Source organism: Ambystoma mexicanum, chromosome 1p (genome assembly GCF_040938575.1).
Source record: "Ambystoma mexicanum isolate Mex_15411 chromosome 1p, UKY_AmexF1_1, whole genome shotgun sequence".
Taxonomy (NCBI): Eukaryota; Metazoa; Chordata; class Amphibia; order Caudata; family Ambystomatidae; genus Ambystoma; species Ambystoma mexicanum.
In genome coordinates this window covers 1,222,169,801-1,222,192,101 of record NC_090921.1, presented here as the reverse complement: position 1 = coordinate 1,222,192,101, position 22,301 = coordinate 1,222,169,801, and the positions used below count along the sequence as shown (strand labels likewise).

The window sequence follows — 22,301 nt, the reverse complement described above, 5'->3', positions numbered from 1 at the left end:
GATGGGGGGTGGGGGTGGTGGGAGACATGGGTGGGGGCCTGATGGCAGGTGCCCCTGCACTGCTGGGGGGTGGGGGTGGTGGGAGACATGGGTGGGGGCCTGGTGGAGGGTGCCCCTGGTGGATGGGGGTGCAGGGGGACATGATCAGGTGTGCAGGGTAGTCCCCTGTTTTGTGGGCTGCCTGCAGGGGCCGTGGAGGGTGTACAGGGTACACCTGTGAGGGCCCACCCAGCCTATTCGCGTGTGATAATTCCCATGCACCCCTGTGATACACGTACCCTGGCCAATCGCGTGTTCTACTTCACGCGTACCCCTGTAATACACGTTCCCTGGCCAATCGCGTGTTGAACTTCCCGCTACCCCTGTAATACACGCACCCTGGCTGTTCGCGTGTGATAATTCCCGCGTACCCCTGTGATACACGTTCCCTGGCCTATCGCGTGTTCTACTTCACGCGTACCCCTGTAATACACGTTCCCTGGCCAATCGCGTGTTGAACTTCCCGCTACCCCTGTTATACACGCACCCTGGCTGTTCGCGTGTGATAATTCCCGCATACCCCTGTAATACACGTTCCCTGGCCTATCGCGTGTTCTACTTCACGCGTACCCCTGTAATACACGTACCCTGGCCAATCGCGTGTTGAACTTCCCGCTACCCCTTTAATACACGCACCCTGGCTGTTCGCGTGTGATGATTCCCGCGTACCCCTGTAATACACGTTCCCTGGCCTATCGCGTGTTCTACTTCACGCGTACCCCTGTAATACACGTTCCCTGGCTAATCGCGTGTTGAACTTCCCGCGTACCCCTGTAATACACGTACCCTGGCTAATCGCATGTTAAACTTCCCGCATACCCCTGTAATACACGTACCCTGGCTAATCGCGTGTATAACTTCACGCGTACCCCTGATATGCACGTTACCCGCTTTGCGTTCCTTGTTTGGCAGCCCTGTAAACTGGTCCAGGGTTAGCGCAGCCCTTTGCGATGATTTAGCGATTTTGATGGCTTTTCCTTGCGCGAGGGCGTTCTTGGGGGCGTTACTGGCGCTGCTGCAGGGTCGCTGCGATACTCTGCGCCACGGCTGGTTTGGGAGCCTAAAATCCATGAATACGCTGTGCGCCGGATTCGGTTTTGGCGCACGCGGCTGGCGCAGACTATCGCACGTGCACGCTGTGCGCCAGCCGCGTGCGCTACTTGTGCGCTGAATTCTATGAATTACCCTGCTGGAGTCAAAGCCTAATGAAAGAAATTTCACAGGAGAGGTCATTTTATGAACTGTTGCTGGACAAAGAGAATGTAGAATGTGTAGATGAGCTGTGTGATGATTCTGAAGAGTGTGCCTATCTCATAGAAGAATAATTAATAAACATCATTTTTGATGAGGATGCTGTAGCAGAGAAACTAATGTCAACAATTAAGATACAAGGTGTAGAATTTGAAATGGTTATAGATTTGGGTGCAAAATACATTTCAATGCCAAACAAAAATTTGTGAGTGTAAGATACATAAGAAATATCATCTCAATGAGGTAGATATCAGGTCAGTGGCATATGGTGGGAAATGTATTGATTTACTAGGTTGATTTTGGACTACAATGCAGTTTGAAGACAGAGTTGCAAAAGGGGAAGGTATATGTGTCCGATAAAGGGAGCCTTTCTTTATTGAGCATGTTCTCATCAAAAGAGATTAAAAATAAAATTAGACCCCATTGGTGAGGAAGCTGTGCATGCAGTGGATGGAATGAATGCAAGTGTATTTTCAGTTTTTGAAACTTTTAAGGAATTCAAAGGATATATGCACACGATTAGAATGAAGCCAGGATCTGTTCCTGTAGTGCCGAAAGCACGATCATTTCCCATAAATCTCAGACTTACTGTTCAGAAAGCACTTGAAGAAATGGAGAGGAATGGACTGATTGAGCGGCCAGACTCTTCAAATGGGTTTCTCCCCTTGTAATTGTACACAATCTCAATGGAAAACTAAGGCTTTGTATTGATTTGTGGTCAGTAAATTGCTCTGTTATACTGGACAGACATCCATTATCAAATATTACAGAGATGTTGGGCACTATTACAGGAGACAAGATTATGAGCACATTAGATTTGAGGTCTGCATATCACCAAATAGTCCAGACTCCAGGAACATCACAGCATTTGTTGCACCGGAGGGATTGTTCCAATGTAAATGCATTCCAATTGGTCTAGTGTCTGCTGCAGCAGTTTTCCAATGGGTTATGTATCATTTATTTCATGATATCCTAGGAGTACTGTGTTTCCGGGATGATGTACTAATATATGCTGAAAACTAGGGGGAACGTGATAAGAGATTGAAGAAAGTTCTAGATATTTGTCTGGAATATGTTTTAACACTTAGCAAAGCAAAGTGTACATTTCACAGAACTGTAATACAGTACCTAGGCCGTGAGATCTCTGAGGATGTCTCAGACTAAAGGTGGAGCTTGTAAATAGCATTCTGAACTTTTCTAGTCCGAGTGATAAAGCACAAGTAGTTTAATTTTTAGGAATGGCAGAGTACTATTCTAAATTTATTCCAGGTCTGGCTACAAAGTCGGTGAACATGAGACAACTACTGAAGAAAGGTGTTACATTCCATTGGGATATGTGTGAAATCAGAAGGGGTCTAAACCACTAGTTCCCGGGGATCTGTCATCCTGGGGGCCAGGACACAGCCATCAATTTTGGATAAAGTTCATGGAGGTGGACCAGTGCGGAAGGATCACCTGGGTGAGGGGTCTTCGACGAGTGGGAGTGGGACACCTGATGGTGAAATGCAGTATCCCCCTCCCTGTAACACATTAACACATTTACCCCATCCTACCCGGTAAGATACATAGCAACTCTACCCCCCCTTTTCCTACACAAACACTTTCACATGGACTGGCCGCATTGTACTTGACATGTCCCACTACCAAATTCAGGCAATCAATGGTAATCATTCACATCTGACTACCATTAAACTTCCTCACATGGACAAAAGGCGGAGCATGAGAGCACACTTTGAGTGATGAAAATCATGCGAAGGAACAGTGTTTTCAAGACGGCAGCTGAATGTAGGGAGAAAGACGTCAAACCAAGAAGGATGTATCAGAAAGGGTACCCTTGACCTTTCCGACAGAAAACTGTTACTTTCCAGAGTCCTCCGGACTGAATAGCATAAGGCTGAGAAACAGGACTGAAGAATCCTGCATTGTGTGTCGGAGATACCCGGGGCCTTCCTACATAGCTGATTGAGTCGGGAAGGAACAGCAGCCGCAGTGGTACAGTCCTTGGTGCCAAGATTACAAGCAGCACCAGAAATATCAAGAGAGGCGGTGAGTTGGAGAAACCGACGCAAGACCGTTCCATGTTGAAGTCAAGGTTACAAGCTGCAACATTGTATAAAGAGCGCAAAAAGCAATATGTATAAAGTGTGTGATGTAATACGTGAGGCAAGCTGAATTGTTGATGGTTGTTTGAACAAAGAGAGGAAAGATAAAACACCTATGACAGAGTGGTCCGGCACAGCAAGTATGCTCAATCAAAGGTCTCTGTAAGGTGTCCAGCTAAAAGTGATAAAAGGAAAAGTAGAAACCGAGAATGAGAAATGAAGTGAATCGAAGTGGTCTTGAGACGGTTCAAGCAAAATTCATCGTACAATCAAAAAGTCTTCGATTTCTTGACAGGGTCCAAGCCCAAATGAGGGAGACCAATTGAGATCATTGGGCCTCATCATAAGTGTTGCGGTAAGGTATCAATGTAGAATGTGTAGATGAGCTGTGTGATGATTCTGAAGAGTGTGCCTATCTCATAGAAGAATAATTAATAAACATCATTTTTGATGAGGATGCTGTAGCAGAGAAACTAATGTCAACAATTAAGATACAAGGTGTAGAATTTGAAATGGTTATAGATTTGGGTGCAAAATACATTTCAATGCCAAACAAAAATTTGTGAGTGTAAGATACATAAGAAATATCATCTCAATGAGGTAGATATCAGGTCAGTGGCATATGGTGGGAAATGTATTGATTTACTAGGTTGATTTTGGACTACAATGCAGTTTGAAGACAGAGTTGCAAAAGGGGAAGGTATATGTGTCCGATAAAGGGAGCCTTTCTTTATTGAGCATGTTCTCATCAAAAGAGATTAAAAATAAAATTAGACCCCATTGGTGAGGAAGCTGTGCATGCAGTGGATGGAATGAATGCAAGTGTATTTTCAGTTTTTGAAACTTTTAAGGAATTCAAAGGATATATGCACACGATTAGAATGAAGCCAAGGTCTGTTAGAACTTTGTATGGTAAAGTCTGGAGCAAAAACAGAGTTTGCTGCTGTAGGAATAACCAATGTAATAAAAAGAAGTTGGAGTCAGCAATAGAGAGGACTGTGGTCGGCCAAGGAGAGAATGTTGCAGGACTTCATACCTGAGGGAATATGTAGACTGAACAGCTAACACTGTCTTGTAATATCTGCGCAATGCTGGAGAACATTTATATGTGTCAAAGTTATGATGCAGGTTTCATGTGTCAAAATTAGTGATGCAAGTCAAGGGGAAATTGCAAATGTTACCTTGTTAAGTATTTTGTTGTTATCTCGTTATCGTTTTATGTTTATATATTTGTATAAATATTTTGTTATTATCTTATTTTATATTCTATTAAGGCAAACATCTTTTTTTCTCTCTCCCTTTAATGAGCTTCTTGATTTCCAAAAGTAAGACTCAATCACCCATTGCCAATCATTAAACAAGAACCTACCAAGGCAGGGCAACAATGGCCCACAACATTCTCGTTCACACCCGTTCTGTTATTTTACCCAAACAAAAATGTGCAGAAAGTTCCAGGACATCACCTTGCCAAGCAACGCATTACAGCCACGGAACTCCTCCAGGGACAGAGCAGAAAGATCATGTCTCCAACCAAAATACACCACATAAAACTATTCTTCAAATAACAAAACTGTATGTTTTCCCCTCAGAAGCAACAATGCCATAAAAGAAACAAATGCGAGACAAAAACACTTCAACTAGTCATCTGTACCATAGTTAAAGCTATCATGTATAAGGTGGTAGCCCAAATGCAAACCCATTTCACTTTAAGTGATTACAATGTGGCCTCTGCCTCAGAAGGTGAATCACCTTTTTAACATGCATCGGAATAGCCAACATTGATGACTTTTGTGCAGGCATGGGATTAGCATTGCCATGTTGGTACTTTCTGGCCATGATATTGCAACAGACAGCAACTAATGTGAGTTGATAGACATATGATTGCATTGCCTGGCAAATGGCTATTGCATGCCTATAAACGATCCAAAACTGTTGACTTTGCCACTGCGTGTTTGTAACAGGAATTCAATGCAATGGACAGATGTAGGGACACACATATTGCTTAAAGGTCAAGTGGCTGAAGTCAGACTGTGTTAAGACATTGGGTGTCATTCCGAGTATGGAGGTAACCATGCCGCTATTAGGGGCATGGCTACCCCCAAACCGGGTACCGGGTGCGGGTTCCTTGAATGAGGAATTACCGGGTCATTCCGACCTTGGAGGGCCTGGTAATTCCTCATTCAAGGAACCCGGACCCGGTACATCCCCATTCCCATTTGGGCCCCCATAGGGCTCAATGGGAATGGGGAGGATGACAATAACGGACCCGTTGTTAGCATCCTGGTCTGCTCGCCGGACCTGCTAAGGACGCTTGGTTTTACCAGGTGTCCTTATAGGGTTCCCACAAGCAGACTTGTAATTTGGGGGGGTAAGGGGTTGACGGCTCTGGCACCTTTACCGGCACCTTTAACCCCTTACTGCCAAGGACGTAATGCCCTCCATTGTTATTACATCAGAAACTAATTTATAACTGCAATTAAACAATTACCTTTCTAAAGACTGCTTAGAAGTAGCAAAGGCAGCCCATAAAACAACACAGCTAGATGTTACTGCCCAATAGAGATAGATCAGAGAGAATTCAGGAGGGTGTGTTTTTTTGGCAGGAAGGGGCAGGAAGTGGGTGAAATCTCCATGGGAATAGCTGGACTTTGGGTGGTCAATGTGTGGGCAGAAATCCAAACAACACGCACAGGCAGGATATCCCTCTTCATATTCCATCAACCTCTTTTCTGTACTCCTATGCCAAAAGTTTTGTCTCTATAGATGGCACTTAACGCTCCCCCAAATAGCCAAAACTAAACATTTATTTATTTATTTATTGGTCCTTTATATAGTACCTATACACTTAACAATCGTTTCAAAGCACTCCAAAGCAGGGAGGGAGAGTAGATAAGCAAACAGAAATTGGCATTCTTAATAGGCATTGGAACAATCAGAATGGGCAAGTGCTATGTATTTGGAGGTACAACATAGAACAAAGAGGAATACAAATTGAAAACAACATATGACAAAAATGATTATACGTGCCTGACGGTCGTTTCAATAATGCAAGAGCTGTGCATATAAAGATGAGAAAGGGGAGTGGGTACGGTAGGGTGAGACGAATGAGGCAATGGGCCTCATTATGAGTTTGGAGGCAGCCATGGAGCTATTAGCTCCATGGCTGCCTCCAAACCGGGCTCCATTACAGGGTACCTGTAATGAGGAATAACCGGGTCATTCCGACATAGGAGGACCCAGTAATTCCTCCTTGCAGGAACCATTCCCCATTCCCATTTGAGCCCCCATAGGGCTCAATGGGAATGGGGATGGAGGTAACAACGAGCACATTACAAGTGTCCCGTTGTTACCTCTGTCTTCCCCTCATGGGACTGGGAAAAGACGTCTGGTTTTACCAGACGTCTGGTCCGTGTCCCGCAAAGGGAACCTCGTATCTGCACTCCCGGAATGAAGGGGGCCGGTCCCGTAATGAGGCCCAATGAGTCCATCATACGTACCTGACAGCATTCTGATAGTGATAAGTGCATGAGACATGTAGTGGGAGAGGAGGGGGAGGGGCTGCATGGAGAGGCACACTAGGTATAAAAGAACACAAGTGCAGTGATAGAGGTAGAGTCAGTGGCGTAACACCAGATCTGGGGGCCCCCCTGCAAGCCATGCTGAGAGCTCCCCCCACCAACTCAGCAACAAATCACAGGTGGCGCCACACTCTGGTCCGGCCTAGATTACCACGCTTGCGCAATACACAGAAATGTGCAGCTGAAGCGGTATGCCGCACACTGCACTAGGAGAAAGATATAAATATGTGTTTTAATGCAATATATTGCACACTTTCTGAGAAATATTGGCTAAAAAGCCACAGTGTTTGCTATTGTTTTGTAGGGTAACACCAATCCAATACATGCAAGTCACCAACAGTGCACATTGACATTAATACTTTGCTATTAAAAATGCCATGCCACAATTAAAACATGTCCAATTGGCCGCTTCACAATGTAGACATACCTAGACTGGTTGCACCAAAAGCCAGTCAAAGCAATAAGACTCATCAAGAAGAGAGCACACATTCAAGCCAGCGTCTCTGCGGCCTCTGACAACACTGCCCAGCTCTTTAAAATCTGCAAGAGACTGGCCAATCCTGTTGCGGTCTCTACCGCTCCTGTTGCATCAACAAGCCCTCTGTATGGCTTTGGCCTCTTGCTTCTCTGCTAAAACTCAGGACATCTTGTCCACTATCTCCTCTCCCTCTCCCTCTTCTTCTCTCGCCCCCCCTTTGGTCATCTCTCCCTCTTCACCTCCTTTCTCCTCTATCTCTTTAACACCTGACAAGGTTTCTAGACAAGTCCCATCTATGGAAGTGTCATCGAAACAGGTCCTTGCCCGCTTCTCCAAAACTTTCAAAGACCATATTAACACCCTTGCTCCAGCCTTGGCCGATTTCTGTAATCATTCTTTTTCCACTGGAACTTTCCCTTCTCCCAAACTCTTGGAAAAGCTAGCCATCTCCAGCTTACTCTCCATAATTAATCTGTTGGTTGTCTCCATGACTGTCAATCTGGCTTAGGAGCTGCCAGAGGCACGGAAACTGCTCTCCTGAACACCTGTGAAGATCTGATCTCTAACCTTGATTCCAGCATTCCTTCTGTCCTCATGCTTCTTGAACTTTCTTCTGCTTTCGACATGGTCAACTACACCATCCAGATCAATTGACACTGTGAGAACATGGATATCATGGATCAGGCCCTGGAGTGGCTGACCTCCTTCCTCTTGGACCGCCTCTCCCAGGTCCAACTTGGTCCCTTTCACTCTGCCATCTCTCTCTACCTGTGGCGTTCCCCAGGGCTCTATCCTGTCACCCTGGTTTATTAACCTCTACTTGGCCCCTTTGGCCCACCTAATTGTTACGCTCAACTGGTATCCACAGGGACGCCACCCAGCCCTGGTTGGATGATTTGCACTCTCGAACCCTCTCCCGGTCCCTTGGTAAGGCCTCTGGTTAAAGATGGGTCTGCAATATAGGAAAACTGGATTCAATACCAGATTGTCCTTATGTTTTCCCACCTCCCTTGGCCTCAACTCCTTCCTCCCCCTTGGGCTCTCTCCTCACCTTAATATTGTAAAAGGTGGATTTTCCACTCCTCGTGGCAGGGGCGTGTAGATGCAGCAACCAAGTTATTTCACTGGTGCAAGCCCGCCCTTTGGGAATCCAGGCCTGCTGCAACTCCGTAGATTTGCTGCTTTACAGTCTTTATATGCAGTTCTTATGTTCCTCTTAGTTCGAATAATAATGTTTTACTTCTTTCCTTTTAGGTATGGAAAGGTATTTTGGTGTTATCATGCAGTTTGAAGATGAGAATGGGCCAGTAGGCGAAAGCGTGGTGTGCGCGATGCTGTCCGGTGAGTAATGCGCAATGTGCTGTGCTGTTTCGCCTTTTATATTGCTAACCCGCGTCTTTTCTCTCCTTACAGGTTGCAATGTTCCTCACCGAGCACTGTAATGTTCCAGCAATGATACTGACAAGGAGATGACTACCCAGGTAAGAATTGTGTGGCTTTCTTCATTCGGGAGGAAACGTTAGTAAACGCTTACTAATGCTGTCTTTCTTTCACCTCTTTCCAGGTTATGGTATTCCAGGATGCATGAGGTGCCGAATGATGGAGTTCGTACCTTCAGGTGAGTGGAACTGAAGTCGGTGATGGATTGAAGACAGGATACTGTTCCAGGAAAGTTTTGTAGTGTTCTTTCTCTCTCTGCAGATCCTTGGGTTCAGGTAAGCTTGCATCAAAGAACTGGACACGGTGAGTGAGTGTTTTGGCCTTGGGTATGACGAGCAAAGAGTATTTCCATTTCCATCTGGAAACCCCCAAAATCATGTAACAACGGGTTATCCTGACTTACCAATGGTACCGACCAATCCGCTGCACTGCCACTCAGATATGACAAGACAAAAGCAACCCGCGCTTGGTCGTTAGGAAAAGCCCCAGGTCTGCAAAGGAAATGAAAACGACACTGGTTCATGAACGTTGCATACTTCTTGGGTGGAAGAAGTTGGTACAGGTGCTGGCAGAATGTTACCAGGCAATGGGGTCTGTCCTGCCTGTGATTGGAGCAATTGTCTACTTATTTCGTCGGTACTATCCTTAGTAACAATCAAATCCCTCCTAAGAGTGTTGGTTTCTTGCCTGGCTGAATGTACTTCAGTGCGTAATTGTCCCAACAACTGAACTAACCGGGCCGTCTCTGAAGTCTCCATGACGCCCAGGTGGATAATATTATTGGGGTTTTGCGTTCTGTTACGCTCACCTGGTATCCATGGGGACGCCACCCAGCCCTGGTTGGATGATTTGCACTCTTAAACCCTCTCCCGGCCCCTTGGTAAGGCCTCTGGTTAAAGATGGGTCTGCAATATAGGAGAGCTGGATTCAATACCAGATTGTCTTTATGTTTTCCCACCTCCCTTGGCCTCAACTCCTTCACCCCCCTTGGGCCCTCTCCTCACCTTAATATTGTAATAGGTAAATTCTCCGTCCTGCTCCTCGTGGCAGGGGTGCGTAGATGTGGGGGGTGAGCAGCGACCAAGTTACTTCACTGGTGCAAGCCCCCCCTGTGGGAATCCAGGCCTGCTGCGACACCATAGGTTTGCTGCTTTACAGTCTTTATATGCAGTCCTTATGTTCCTCTTAGTTCAAATACTAATGTCTTGCTTCTTTCCTTTTAGGTATGGAAAGGTATTTTGGTGTTGTCATGCAGTTTGAAGATGAGCATGGGCCGGTAGGCGAAAGCGCGGTGTGCGTGATGCGCGGCGCTGTTCGCCTTTTATATTGCTAACCTGTGTCTTTTCTCTCCTTGCAGGTTGCGATGTTCCTCGCCGAGGGCCGTAATGTTCCAGCAATGATACTGACCAGGAGATGACTACCCAGGTAAGAATTGTGTGGCTTTCTTCATTCGGGAGGAAACGTGAGTAAACGCTTACTAATGCTGTCTTTCTTTCTCCTCTTTCCAGGTTATGGTATTCCAGGATGCATGCGGTACCAGATGATGGAGTTCGTACCTTCAGGTGAGTGGAACTGAAGTCGGCGATGGATTGAAGACAGGATACTGTTCCAGGTAAGTTTCGTAGTGTTCTTTCTCTCTCTGAAGGTCCTTGGTTTCAGGTAAGCTTGCATCAAAGAACTGGACACGGTGAGCGTTACGCTGCCCACAGCAGAATAACGCAAAGCATGTTCTGCTGTTTGGGTGCAGTTTAAATAGTCTCAGGTAAAGTAGTCCAGGTAAAATAGTCCCAGGCCTGCCACACCCAAAGTAGTCAAGGTAAAGTAGTCCCAGGCCTGCCACACCCAAAAGACTAGACCACATAGCTCAGTTCCTTGTAACTGAGCTATGTGTGTGCCTCCATGTTGGCTGAACCCCCCCAAATTAAATAGTCCCAAGTAAATAGTCCCATTCTAATGTTGGTCTTTATGATTGTTATGAGCCTGGCACTAAAGGTGCCAGGACTGACTCCAAGAGAGTCTTGGATGAGGTTTTAAGGCCTTTGACCTGGCCTTAACTGGAAAGCTGATTTGCCAGTGAGGACCAGGGGCAAGGGTCATGACACTGATCTGTCCTCTAGCTTTCAGTGTTATGTGGATGACATTCAGCTTTCTTTCAGGCTCCCCTCATCCTACTCGCCTCTCTCGCTCATTCCTGGTGTTATCTTCAACTCCACTCTCTCTTTCTCGCCTCACATCTCGGACGTCGCCAAGAAGTCCCACTACCAGCTGCACATCCTCAAAGGGACTCTTCCCTTTCTCACTTTCCCCCAGAAGCTCACTGTCTCCAGAGCCATTTTCTCAATCTGCCTTCCTCTACTCTCTGCCCCTTGCAACTAATCCAGAACAGGACTGCAAGACTTATCCTTGGCCTCAAGCCCAGGGAACTTATCTCTCCAGCCATGAAATCTCTCCATTGGCCCCGGGTGGCTGCAAGGATCAAGTTCAAGACCCTTTGCATTGTCCACAAGGCTTTCTGGGGCTTGGATCCACACTACATCCAACACTCTCTTCCAAAATACCTTACTCCTCGAGCCCTAAGGGTTAGATGCTTCTCCAGGCAGAGAGTGGTGGGTAGATCCCTCTCCTGTGCAGGTTCCTCCCTCTGGAATGGCCTCCCTGCACCTCCCAAACTTGAGCTGGGACACCTGAAGTTCCGGAAGCAGCTCAAAATGTTCCTTGTCTCCTCTGCTTTCTCTATCTCGCTCCCCTGCTGACCTACCTGACCTACCTGTCTGCTGTGCCATCTTGTTGCTTGGCTACCCTCAGTCTCACTGAGTCCAGGCTCCTTCTTGATCAGTCACCGTTCACTGCCTCCGGGCCTATCGCACAGTTAGGGGCTATAAATGTACCCCTACAGTCCCTTGTTCTCCTTGCACTACCCAGAGCGGCGCTGCCCTGTTTTCCCCTCTCCCCTCCCTTGCACTTCCCCCTTCCCTTTCCCCTTGCACTTCTCGTTCTCGCACTTGCACGATCTGAATGACACACGGCTTAGTAAGATCATTTGTCTTGTCCTCCCTCGATTTTCCTTCCTTTGTCTTATCGTGCCTAAAAACAGACTCATCATACCATATCATATAGTTTTATCACAGAGACCCATAAAAATACACAGTGCCGCAGTAAGAAATGGCTAGACTGGCAGAACCCAAATGCCAGTCTAGCCAGGTAATTACACTTAGTAGGACTACTTTATCAGAAATGCCCAGATAAAAAAAAAAGTCATACCAAACTGAGGAATGACTGGAATGGCTGCACCAAAATGCCTCTCTATCCACTAATACCACAGATCATGCCTGCTTAGCATGGACATGGACAACCATTATGATTTATTGCACAATCCCTCCCCCTCCACACATCCCCTCTCCCTCCAGCCCCTACCCCAACCTACAAAATCAGCTCATTGGCCCAGAATTACCTCCATGTCCCTCTTCCTTGTCCCAGTGCTTACGTATGAGGCTCCTTGACTCATAGGCAAGTACTGGGATGAGGAAGAGTGGGAACAGGAGTAATGAAGATTACTGGAAGCTAAGTCAGGCATTACTTTCATTTACCTCTGCCTCATCCCAGTACGTGTGTATTAGGCACAGAGCCTCAAACACAAGTACTGACTCATACACAAGTACTGGGATGAGGAAGAATAGGGTTAGGAGTAATGAAGATACCAATAAGTAATCAAGGCATTAAACACAAGTAGTGGTGCAACACCATTGAGCTGACTGGGCTTCAGCACTCCCCCTCCCCCCTTGAAATTGTGGGCTATGTTGACTTAACCTGGTTGACCTACAGAGCAGTTGTCGGACGTAAAGGACACAGGTGTTAAACAGCACCTGGGTTTCGCTGTTAACAACAGCAATTTCTGATGTGCAACATTTCACTGTTAGTACCTGCATTCAAATGCCACATTTTTTAAGCAATTGAAATTGTGATGTGGGTTTAGTACTTGCATGCCAGGGGTGTGATTGGAAGGGTAGAGAGGGTACAGGAGACCAGTCATTCTCACAGCAGTCCATAAGTGGGTGCTTTCCGACTTAAAGGAGAGAGTTAACTGCTTGTAACACTGAAGCTGCACTAGAATAGTCTCATTAAAATGCATAAAGAAGTTAGATGCCCCCACATAAATAAGTTTGCTCCTCCCCAACACATGTGAAATTAGCGCCTCTCCCAACATTTGAAGGGTTAGCCCATCTGAAATGTAGGTTTTGTTGCACCCCTGACCACAAGCACACACACCATTCACCATATATACACATGCACACCCAGCCATGCATACATTTAAGTGTGCAGTCTTTCACCATACAGGCACACCCAGGCAGCCACCTGTACATTTAAGTGTGCACCCTTTCACCATACAGGCACACCCAGGCACCCACCCATACATTTAAGTGTGCATCCATTCATCGTACACGCACACCCATACACCCACACATTTGTGTGAACCCTTTCACCATACACTAACACAGGCAGCCACCTATACATTTAAGTGTGCACCCTTTCACCATACACTCACACAGACAGTCACCTATACATTTAAGTGTGCACCCTTTCATCATACAGGCACACCCAGGCAGCCACCCATACATTTAAGTGTGCATCCTTTAACCGTACATGTGCATACCCAGCCACCCATACGTGTGTGTGCACGCTTTCACCATACACTCACACATGCACACATCATGGGGTTGAGGGGAGCCATAATACTTCAAAAATAAATTGTTTCTTTTTGAAGTCACTCTGACTTCATAAAGAAATAGTTTCCTTTAAGGACTGGACCATAACGGAAATAATTTCTTTATGAAGGCAGAGTGACTTCAAAAATAAACTATTTATTTTTGAAGTCACAGGGCTTCCCCCTCCCCATTACATGGAGGCCTCCAGCCTACGGTCTTCATGTCATGTGGTGAGGTAGCCCACAGACTTCAAAAAGAAAGTTTCTATTTGTATTCTGTTACAGAAATAATTTCTTTATAAATGCAGAGTGAATTAAAAAAGAAACATTAAAAAAACTTTTTTTTCTTTTTACTCCAATTGGGGCCCCCTCCCGGGACATGTGGTCGTGGGGCCCCCTGTCCCAAAGGGGCTGCGGGGGCCCCTTTTACACCAGTGGGTAGAGTAAGAAGGAAAGGCCGAATTAAATAGCCAACATTAAAGTTCAGGTGTTAGAGGAGGAGGCCATAGAAAAGATCAGCCATCACTCACGTGATCCACAAGGGTCTGAGGAGGTCCAAGAGCCAGGATCATTTGGGAGCAGGGTGTACCAGGGACGTATACCAGGAGCCGCTGCATTGTTTGATGGAGCACAATATTGGGGGGGCCCTGATATAAGAGAGGGTGGCCAATCAGGATGGAGGCAGGCCGGCATTCGAGCACTCCAGTGCTCAGAGGAGGTGATGGCCATGATGGAGGTGTGGAAGGTCAAAGCAGCACTAAGGCCCAGCTGGGCAAAAAAGGCAGAATGCAGGTTTTCACATTTAGAAGGAAGTGGGGGGTGCAGCTGCATGAGATGTAAGGCCCAACAGGGCAGGTGGTACAAACTGTAGCACTCGCCACCACACTCTTTGCACAAAGTAAGCCTGAAGCCCATCAGGGCTTACCTTGTGCTTGGAGATGTAAGATCCTCACTCCTGCTGCCTCGTGAAGCCATCAAGATGTTGCTGCTGCTCATGTCCGGGGAAGTGATCATGGAGGGGTTGTTAGATACTTTGTTCAGGTTGCCCCCTCAAATAAGCCTTTGGGATTGGGCGGAAGTCCTCCAAATATAATGCTGGTTATTCAATGTGTGCAGATATGTCAGTCATTCAGGAGACTTTAGTGCTGCGCCTGTTCTGATCAACTGAACTAACGGTCATCTCATCTAATAGTGATGTATTGTTTACAGGGCATTTCTGCCGATCTTGGGGTGGGAGGGTAGGGGTGACTGGCGTTACCTCACATTTGAAATCACTGGTTTGTGGTGCTGTTCTGAGAGAGTGCAAGGCTGAGTCTGCCATGTTTATGGTGTTCCAGTGAAATTATTTTTGCCAGGGGTAGAAATGTTGTGCACGGCAAGAGGTTTCCATGGGCATGCAGAGTTGTTGGAGGATGGGGTAACATAGCAGAGCTGGTCTTTGGAGGAGCAATGACCTTGGTTAGGGCCAAGCAACTTGTGGCTGATCTGAAGTTTTGATATATGATATGATATGATAAGAAATGATATTTGTATAGCACCTATACACAATGTGTTTCAAAGCGCTTCAGGGCAAGGGAGGGAACACAGGAAAATGTAAATAGTAAGCATTCTTACAAGGCCTTGAAGAATAAGAATTTGAAATGTACTATTGTACTTGGCCTGGTGGCATTTCAACTAGTGCAAGAGCTAAGACACAGATAAGGGAGGGAGGAAGTGGTTGGGAAGGGAAAGGGAACAGACAGGCATCTAATGTACTAGGCCTGACGACATTTCAGATAGTGCTGGAGAGAAAGGGGGGGGGAGAGAAAGTAGAGGGGGTGGGAGACAAACAATGTAGCTATCACACTATGTCCGAGGACAATTCTGATAGAGTAAGTGCATAGAGTAAAGAAGCGAAAGGGGGTGAGGAAAGAGGGAAAAGCAAAGAAGGGAAAGGGAAGAATGGGAGGAGAGGAGAGAACAGAGTGAGCAATGAGAAAGAGTGGAGAGGCAAGTGGGGAGAGACTAACGCAGTTGCAGAGTTGGTGATAACACATAATGTTGCAGGGAACAGCAAATGCAAGACAGGATTCAGGATGAAAATGGTGCAGCATGATACAAGAGTCAAAAGAGTTCACAAAGTAAAACCCAAGCATTTGCAACAACACAGTGAAGGGAGAGCAATAGTGTATCAAGACAAACCTCTTGCAGTGGTATGATGTAGGGAGGGGGAGAGGGAGAGGGCTAAGAGTGATGGGAAGGCAGGATAGACAAGAGTAAGCCAAGGCAGGAAACACAAGCAAACAAACAAGAAGGGAGGTGAGAGGCATGGGAACGGCACACAACATCACAGCATGCTTCCCTGCTGTCTGAGCAGGGATTCGGGCCCCAGATCCCCCTGGTCCTCCAGGTCCAAACAGGAATTGCCCTTTTCTATGTCTGCCCTTCGCTTCCGGTGGCCGGGTGAGGGACTCCCTTGATCTAAGAGCTAAGCGAAGGAAGGAAGAGGCAGGGCTAAGAAGGTGGGCAGGGCATAGGCAAGGTGGCCTAGACCCGCTTGTACCTGCTCCCTATCTGAAAAGGAAGAGAGGCTGGAGGGCTCCTTAAGTAGGGAAAAAGAGCAGCAACCAGGAAGGCACCAGGTGGGCGGGGCTTGCTAAGTGTGGAAAAAGAGTGGCAACCACGAAGGCACCAGGTGGGCGGGGCTTAGGCCATGTGACCTAGACCCACTTGCACCTGCTCCCCATCTGCAGAGGAAGAGAGGCTGGAGGGCTTCTTAAGTGGGGAAAAAGAGCAGCAACCAGGAAGGCACCAGGTGGGCAGGGCTTAGGCCAGGTGACCTAGACCCACTTGCACCTGCTCCCCATCTGCAAAGGAAGAGAGGATGGAGGGCTCTTTAAGTAGGGAAAAGGACGGCAACCAGGAAGGCACCAGGTGGGCAGGGCTTGCTAAGTGTGGAAAAAGAGTGGCAACCACAAAGGGACCAGAAGGGCGGGGCTTAGACCATGTGACCTAGACCCACTTGCACCTGCTCCCCATCTGCAGAGGAAGAGAGGCTGGATTGCTTCTTAAGTAGGGAAAAAGAGCGGCAACTAGGAAGGCACCAGGTGGGCGGGGCTTGCTAAGTGGGGAAAAGAGCAGCAACCAGGAAGGCACTAGGTAGGCGGGGCTTGCTAAGTGGGGAAAAAGAGCAGCAACCAGGAAGGCACCAGGTGGGCAGGGCTTAGGCCAGGCGACCTAGACCCACTTGCACCTGCTCCCCATCTGCAAAGGAAGAGAGGCTGGAGGGCTCCTTAAATAGGGAAAAAGGCGGCAACCAGGAAGGCACCAAGAGGGCGGTGCTTGCTAAGTGACGAAAAACAATATACAACTTGCAGCAGTTCTAGCCAGCATAGGCTGTGGTGTTGGGATCCTGTGTTTTGGAAGTGCATTAAAGTTTGGTAGCAAAATTGGAATATACGTGACATCTAAGTCCTGAAGAAGACTATGGTGGAGGCACTTATATTTTTTCCACTTTTTCCGCTGTTCTATTACATTGCTTAACATTTTTGACTCACATGGTATTTGCTTTGTTCAGTGCCCCGCCAACTTTTGGTTACAGTTTAAACATTTTTAAAATGAGAAGAAAATGAAAAAGAAAAAATGCAACTATAATTCATTTGTTTGAACGTGCAAAATAGTTTGGCAAACAAAATGGCCTCTCAGAGAAATACTACTTACAATGGGATTTGTCAGAGTACCTGCCTCAGTTTATATCTCTTGTACTGTATTCAATCTAGTTAGGGGAAAGGGCGAATTAAGAAATTGACCTACTTCTGCAAATCTTTCAAAGATCTGAACACAGCGAAACGTGTTACACGGTTTGGGAAAGGTTGTAGGATTCCTAGTCATTTCATTAGGACATTTTCAAGTGATGCCATTTATGTCCCAGCTCTTACACCATCTACAGTACCACAGCTTATACCATGTGTGAGGTCACCAACGGCTCCTTTTCCTTGATGACTGAGCATCATTTAAATGTTTCCGGTATTTGCTCGAACAATAAAAGTCCTGCATTTTGATTTTGAGAAAATCAAGTTTGTGACAACTTAAAGAATGTTACAGTAATTATTTTTAAAAGAAATGATGAGGGAATGGTTAGTTACCTCTGTGATCTACAAGTTAGTACCCTGACAAGCCAGCACAGCCAATCAGAAACCTCAGAAAGTGAGTATTACCCAATGGAAATGGTCTGCATTCGGAACTTTACACACCACTGGCTCCCTACTTCACCTTCTCTTGCGTCTGCATCCCCCGCCAGGCTCTGCCGTCAGCCAAAATTAGTTTACCTCTACAGTAGGTCACCCTTTCACATGGCAACCATCCGGCTTACTTTGCATGAACTATTCCTCGTTTAAAAAAAGCCTGTTTCCGCCAACTTGGACAAAATGGTGGTGTGGTAAGAGCTACCACCCCCTTGCTATCTGCCTTTCCTTGCCGGCAATGGTGCCCGAGTGTTAGGAACGATTTCCCTTAGGTGCAATTTTCCCTCCATTTATGCACCTTCCAAACTTTTTGCTTTTGTTTGGCTAACCTAACCTGTCTTTTTTCAGTGGAGCACAGTCTTCAGCTGCACTCCTCTGGGTTTTTGCTCACCTGATATGGGGACAATGACACGTCCTTCAGACTAGTTAGCCCAGGTTTGAGCGTGAAACAATCTTAGATAAGAGAAGGAGCTCTGCATCGATTCAAGGTCAATAAACTGAAGTTCACTCCGAACTCCAGAAGGTGACAAGTGTCCTCAAACACTAACGCAGACCTGTGAAACTGCCAGAGACTTGTTCGGAGGTTTGGCACCCTGTGCCAGCTGTTCTCCTGTTGAACCCATGTTTTTGAATTGTTCACTGAAGGCCTAGAAGGGCGCTTCACCCCTTTGGAATAGTTGGAACAATTACTCTCAGCGCCTCCTGATTACCCTTTCAAAGAGCCTCATCGGAAGTGTTCCTAGGCCATGCAGCAAACTGACCAGCTCAAACCCAGAGTAACACCTAGGAGCGCTGCCGTCCAGAGTTGAGACTCGAGACTAAAAGAATCGCCACATTGTGGTCCTGGGCCCTCACCTGCCAATTTTTCATAGTCCTAGCTCCTCTGGGTCGCCGGCACTTGCGATCCCTGTGCCACCCTGCTGTGGTGACAGTTGTTATAGGAGACTTGCCTGCCTGACCCCCGTTGCCCTGAGACATACTGGACTGGAACTGTCCTCTTTTCTTCAGCGAGAGCTGTGAAAAGGCTACTGTCCCACCATGGATGATCATCCTGTCCAGCAGCCGCTGAGAGCCGGCGCAACGTGCAACTGCAGGGGTTGAACCTACACGCGACCTGGCTTAGACTGGCAAGTTTTGGCCTGGACTGTGTCGAGGGTCGGTGAGTACTTGCATCACTTACCGATGGTCCCCTGGCACAGCCATTGTTCTTTAGCACGATAATCCCTAAAAGGATACTCACCTTAGCTGGGCTATCCTGCGCTACCTAGCTATTCCCGAAACTCAAAAGTCAAAAACTTTTGAGTTTTGGGAATAGCTAGGTTAGACCCTACTCGAATAGTGGGACACTATTCTTCATCACCTCAAGCCCCTTCTGAACTGCTACAGCTCCCTGAAGAGAACCCACTTTCTCTCATTATGCACAACCATGTGTTTTCAATGCACTACTGTACTTTTGAGCACAAGGCTCCCCACTTTGTAGGGCTGGACTGCTTAAGTTAGGGATCGATTCTGAAGAACTGACTAATGCTATATTTGTGTTAACCTACCCTTCTGTTGCAGGTTTTGGCTGTGTTGTGTTTTGCCATTTACCGCATTATTTGAAATATATCTGTCTATATGTAGTGAAAGGCATGTGTGGTCATTGTTTTATATTACTGTGGTTTATTTGTGTTGAAATATTAAGGCCTATAATAAATGTATATGTATTCTACTTGTCTATGCGTATTCTGTGGGGTTTTACTGTGTGTGTTCATTGTGGGCTTCCGATCACTCTCACTCCTCCTGAGACTTAGTCTTGACCGCCTGCCAAGCTACCCTGGATTGGTCTAGTTTGTCCAGAAGGTTCGCCTGTTCCACTAAACTAGGGTGGCCTCCTAGACCTCTGGCCACCAGGTCAGAGTTTAGAAATCCATCTTAACACCAAGGAAGCCTTCCACAATAGGGTTTATTGATCAAATGGAAGCAGAGACTGAGTAAATAACCCTGTTTTTTCGACGCCCCCTGATTTCTAGAACTAAACTTCCTCAGAGCATTTGGGTTCTCAGTGTTCACTTAGAAAACGTTTAGGGCGGGGACGGACTAACGGGGTACATGAATGACATTAAAAGGTAGCATCATTTGTCAATTGAATGATAAGAATGTACGTCCTGTTTTGCAGTTTTCGCAGGTGCGCAAAACAAGATCATCGGAGGCTATGAGTGCCCTCCACACTCACAGCCTTGGCAGGTGTCACTGCAAGACATTGGCAGACACGTTTGCGGAGGGGTCCTCATTCATGAAAGTTGGGTGGTGACCGCAGCGCACTGCAACCTACAGTAAGTCTGTATGTGAATATACAAAGGGAAATCAGCTGGCACCTAATAATGTCCTTTCTATACTGACTCATGTGGGAATATATAGTTTACCTTTGTTTAGAGAAATAAAAAGGGAAATATAAACAGAGTCCAAATATTTGTTTTATTTATTTTAATGAACACACACACTTTGTTTAAGGTAAATTAAATAGACAGTGCACAAAAGGACACTTCACTTCCATAGAAAGTCAGAAGTCAAAACATCATATTTATTTTTGAAATTAGATGGACAGCCAGAGGAATTACTATAGAGCTTGATATAGGACAAATTGGATTGCTTGAAATGATCATAAGGTTTGAATGCTTTGAAGAGCCCGTAGATCCTGTTTTATTTTGAGTTTTGATTTGCTTTTCACTATAATTTGTATATTGGAACCAATTTTTAAAAAGGTATTTTCTCACTTCCTGTGGCAAGTGTGCAGGCATGTGAGAGAAAAAAAAAACACATACATTTTGTGGATGAGGTGTTTCACAAAGTGTAGGTTTTGTTGGCTGCCCTCCGTGCAATGTGATTTATTCCCGATGCTGAGTGCAAAGCTGAAGAGTAAAAGCAGGTGGAATGACCTTTGTTCTTCACTTGCCGCCTTGAAATTACGATTGACGTTTACGAGTGCATTCCTATGGAACCCGTCCACTTTTAGCAGCTGTTGAATGGAGGAGGATTCCACCTGCATCAAAATCACATGCAACTCCCTGCCCTGTGAGCATTTGAAAAAGGGCTGAAGCGGGAAATGAGGCTGTACAATCATGGCACTGTGGGCCTCATTACGAGTTTGGAGGTAGCCATGCCGCTATTTGTGTCATGGCTGCCTCCAAACTCGGGTCCGGGTTCCCTTAATGGGGACTCACCCGATCATTCCAACCTTGGAGGACCCGGTATTTCCCCATTCAGGGAAGCCATCCCCATTCCCATTCGGGCTCAATGGGAATGGGGAGGGAGCTAATAAAGGGCCCGTTAATAACGGGCCCGTTATTAGCTCCCTTGTCCTTTAGCAGCTCCTGCTAAGGGCGGCTGGTTTTACCAGCCCCCCTATGCGGGACCCGCTAAGGGACTTCGGAATGCGGCGGTAAGGGGTTAACGACACCGGCATCCTTACCGGTGCCGTTAACCCCTTACCGCCGCACTCAGAATGAGGCCCAGTGTTTTTATGCCTTCATTTTCCGCCACACCCATTACAAAATCAGCCCTAATTGAGGCACCAACACTAATATGATGTAATCCATGTGTGATCAATACAATTGAGGCAGATAGTGTTGCATAGACAACATTTCCACCACAGTGCTCAAGTCGATGGTACATGCGGGCGGAAGCAGTCCTCCACTTTTTTCAGGACTCCTACTACTTTAGAGCACACCTTCATATTCTTATGTATGGGCCTCCCACATTTAATTGGAATGTTAATGAGTCCCCCCACTTTTTTCTTTTAGGACTTGACCCCTATTTCCACAGGTATGCATACCCATTGAGTGTGTTCGGAGTTTCTGACTGCGTGGTCTGCACACTTAAGCACGAGCGGAAAAGTGAAATAAAGTGGGAAATAGTCTGCGAAATGACCCTGCCCATAGCTATGAGCAGTTGGCCAACATCCCTTCACAAAATTGTAAACAAGGCCTTTCAACATCTATTGCTTCGACTGTAACTTGATGTTCTCCCCAACAGGAAAAAACAGCTGAGAGGCATTAGATGACATTTGGCTGATGGGGTGGAAGGGGTGGTCGACCAGTGAGTGTCCGATTGGCCTTATTTAATTCTTTAAACAGTCCTCAGATTACCTTCAACTATTTTTTTCAACACTTGCAGCTTTGAGTAAAGTCTTTAAAACAGCTCAATCAATTAATATAGCTTTATAGACCTCTCCCGAGGGCTGTACTGGGCGTTATGTGCCCTGAAGACCAAGTTAAATGCCTGGGCGCAGTAAGGGACTTTAAACAAGGTATGAGGGCCCAGAACAACGGTACGGCCCGTGGGTAAGGTCTATAAAGCTATCAGAACCCATGGCCAAAGAGAAAGAAGGACATTTAAAAATATAATTTTTTTGTTATTACATTGTTTTTGGGGGCCTTGAATATTCCTTATGGAATATTTAAGTTTAAAAAGAAAACATGGAGAATATCATTACAAAAAGCTATTAGA

General features: G+C 46.3%; 1 protein-coding gene across 1 annotated transcript in view; it reads left to right on the top strand.

The window, feature by feature from the left end:
• LOC138537220 (trypsin-like) overlaps nt 1-22,301 on the top strand; it is a 154,501-nt gene that overhangs the window by 17,173 nt on the left and 115,027 nt on the right. The window contains exons 2-4 of the mRNA XM_069641441.1: nt 9,013-9,066; nt 9,150-9,163; nt 19,972-20,128. Of these exons, the coding sequence (XP_069497542.1) occupies nt 9,013-9,066; nt 9,150-9,163; nt 19,972-20,128 (225 nt within the window). The remainder of the gene's footprint in view (nt 1-9,012; nt 9,067-9,149; nt 9,164-19,971; nt 20,129-22,301) is intronic.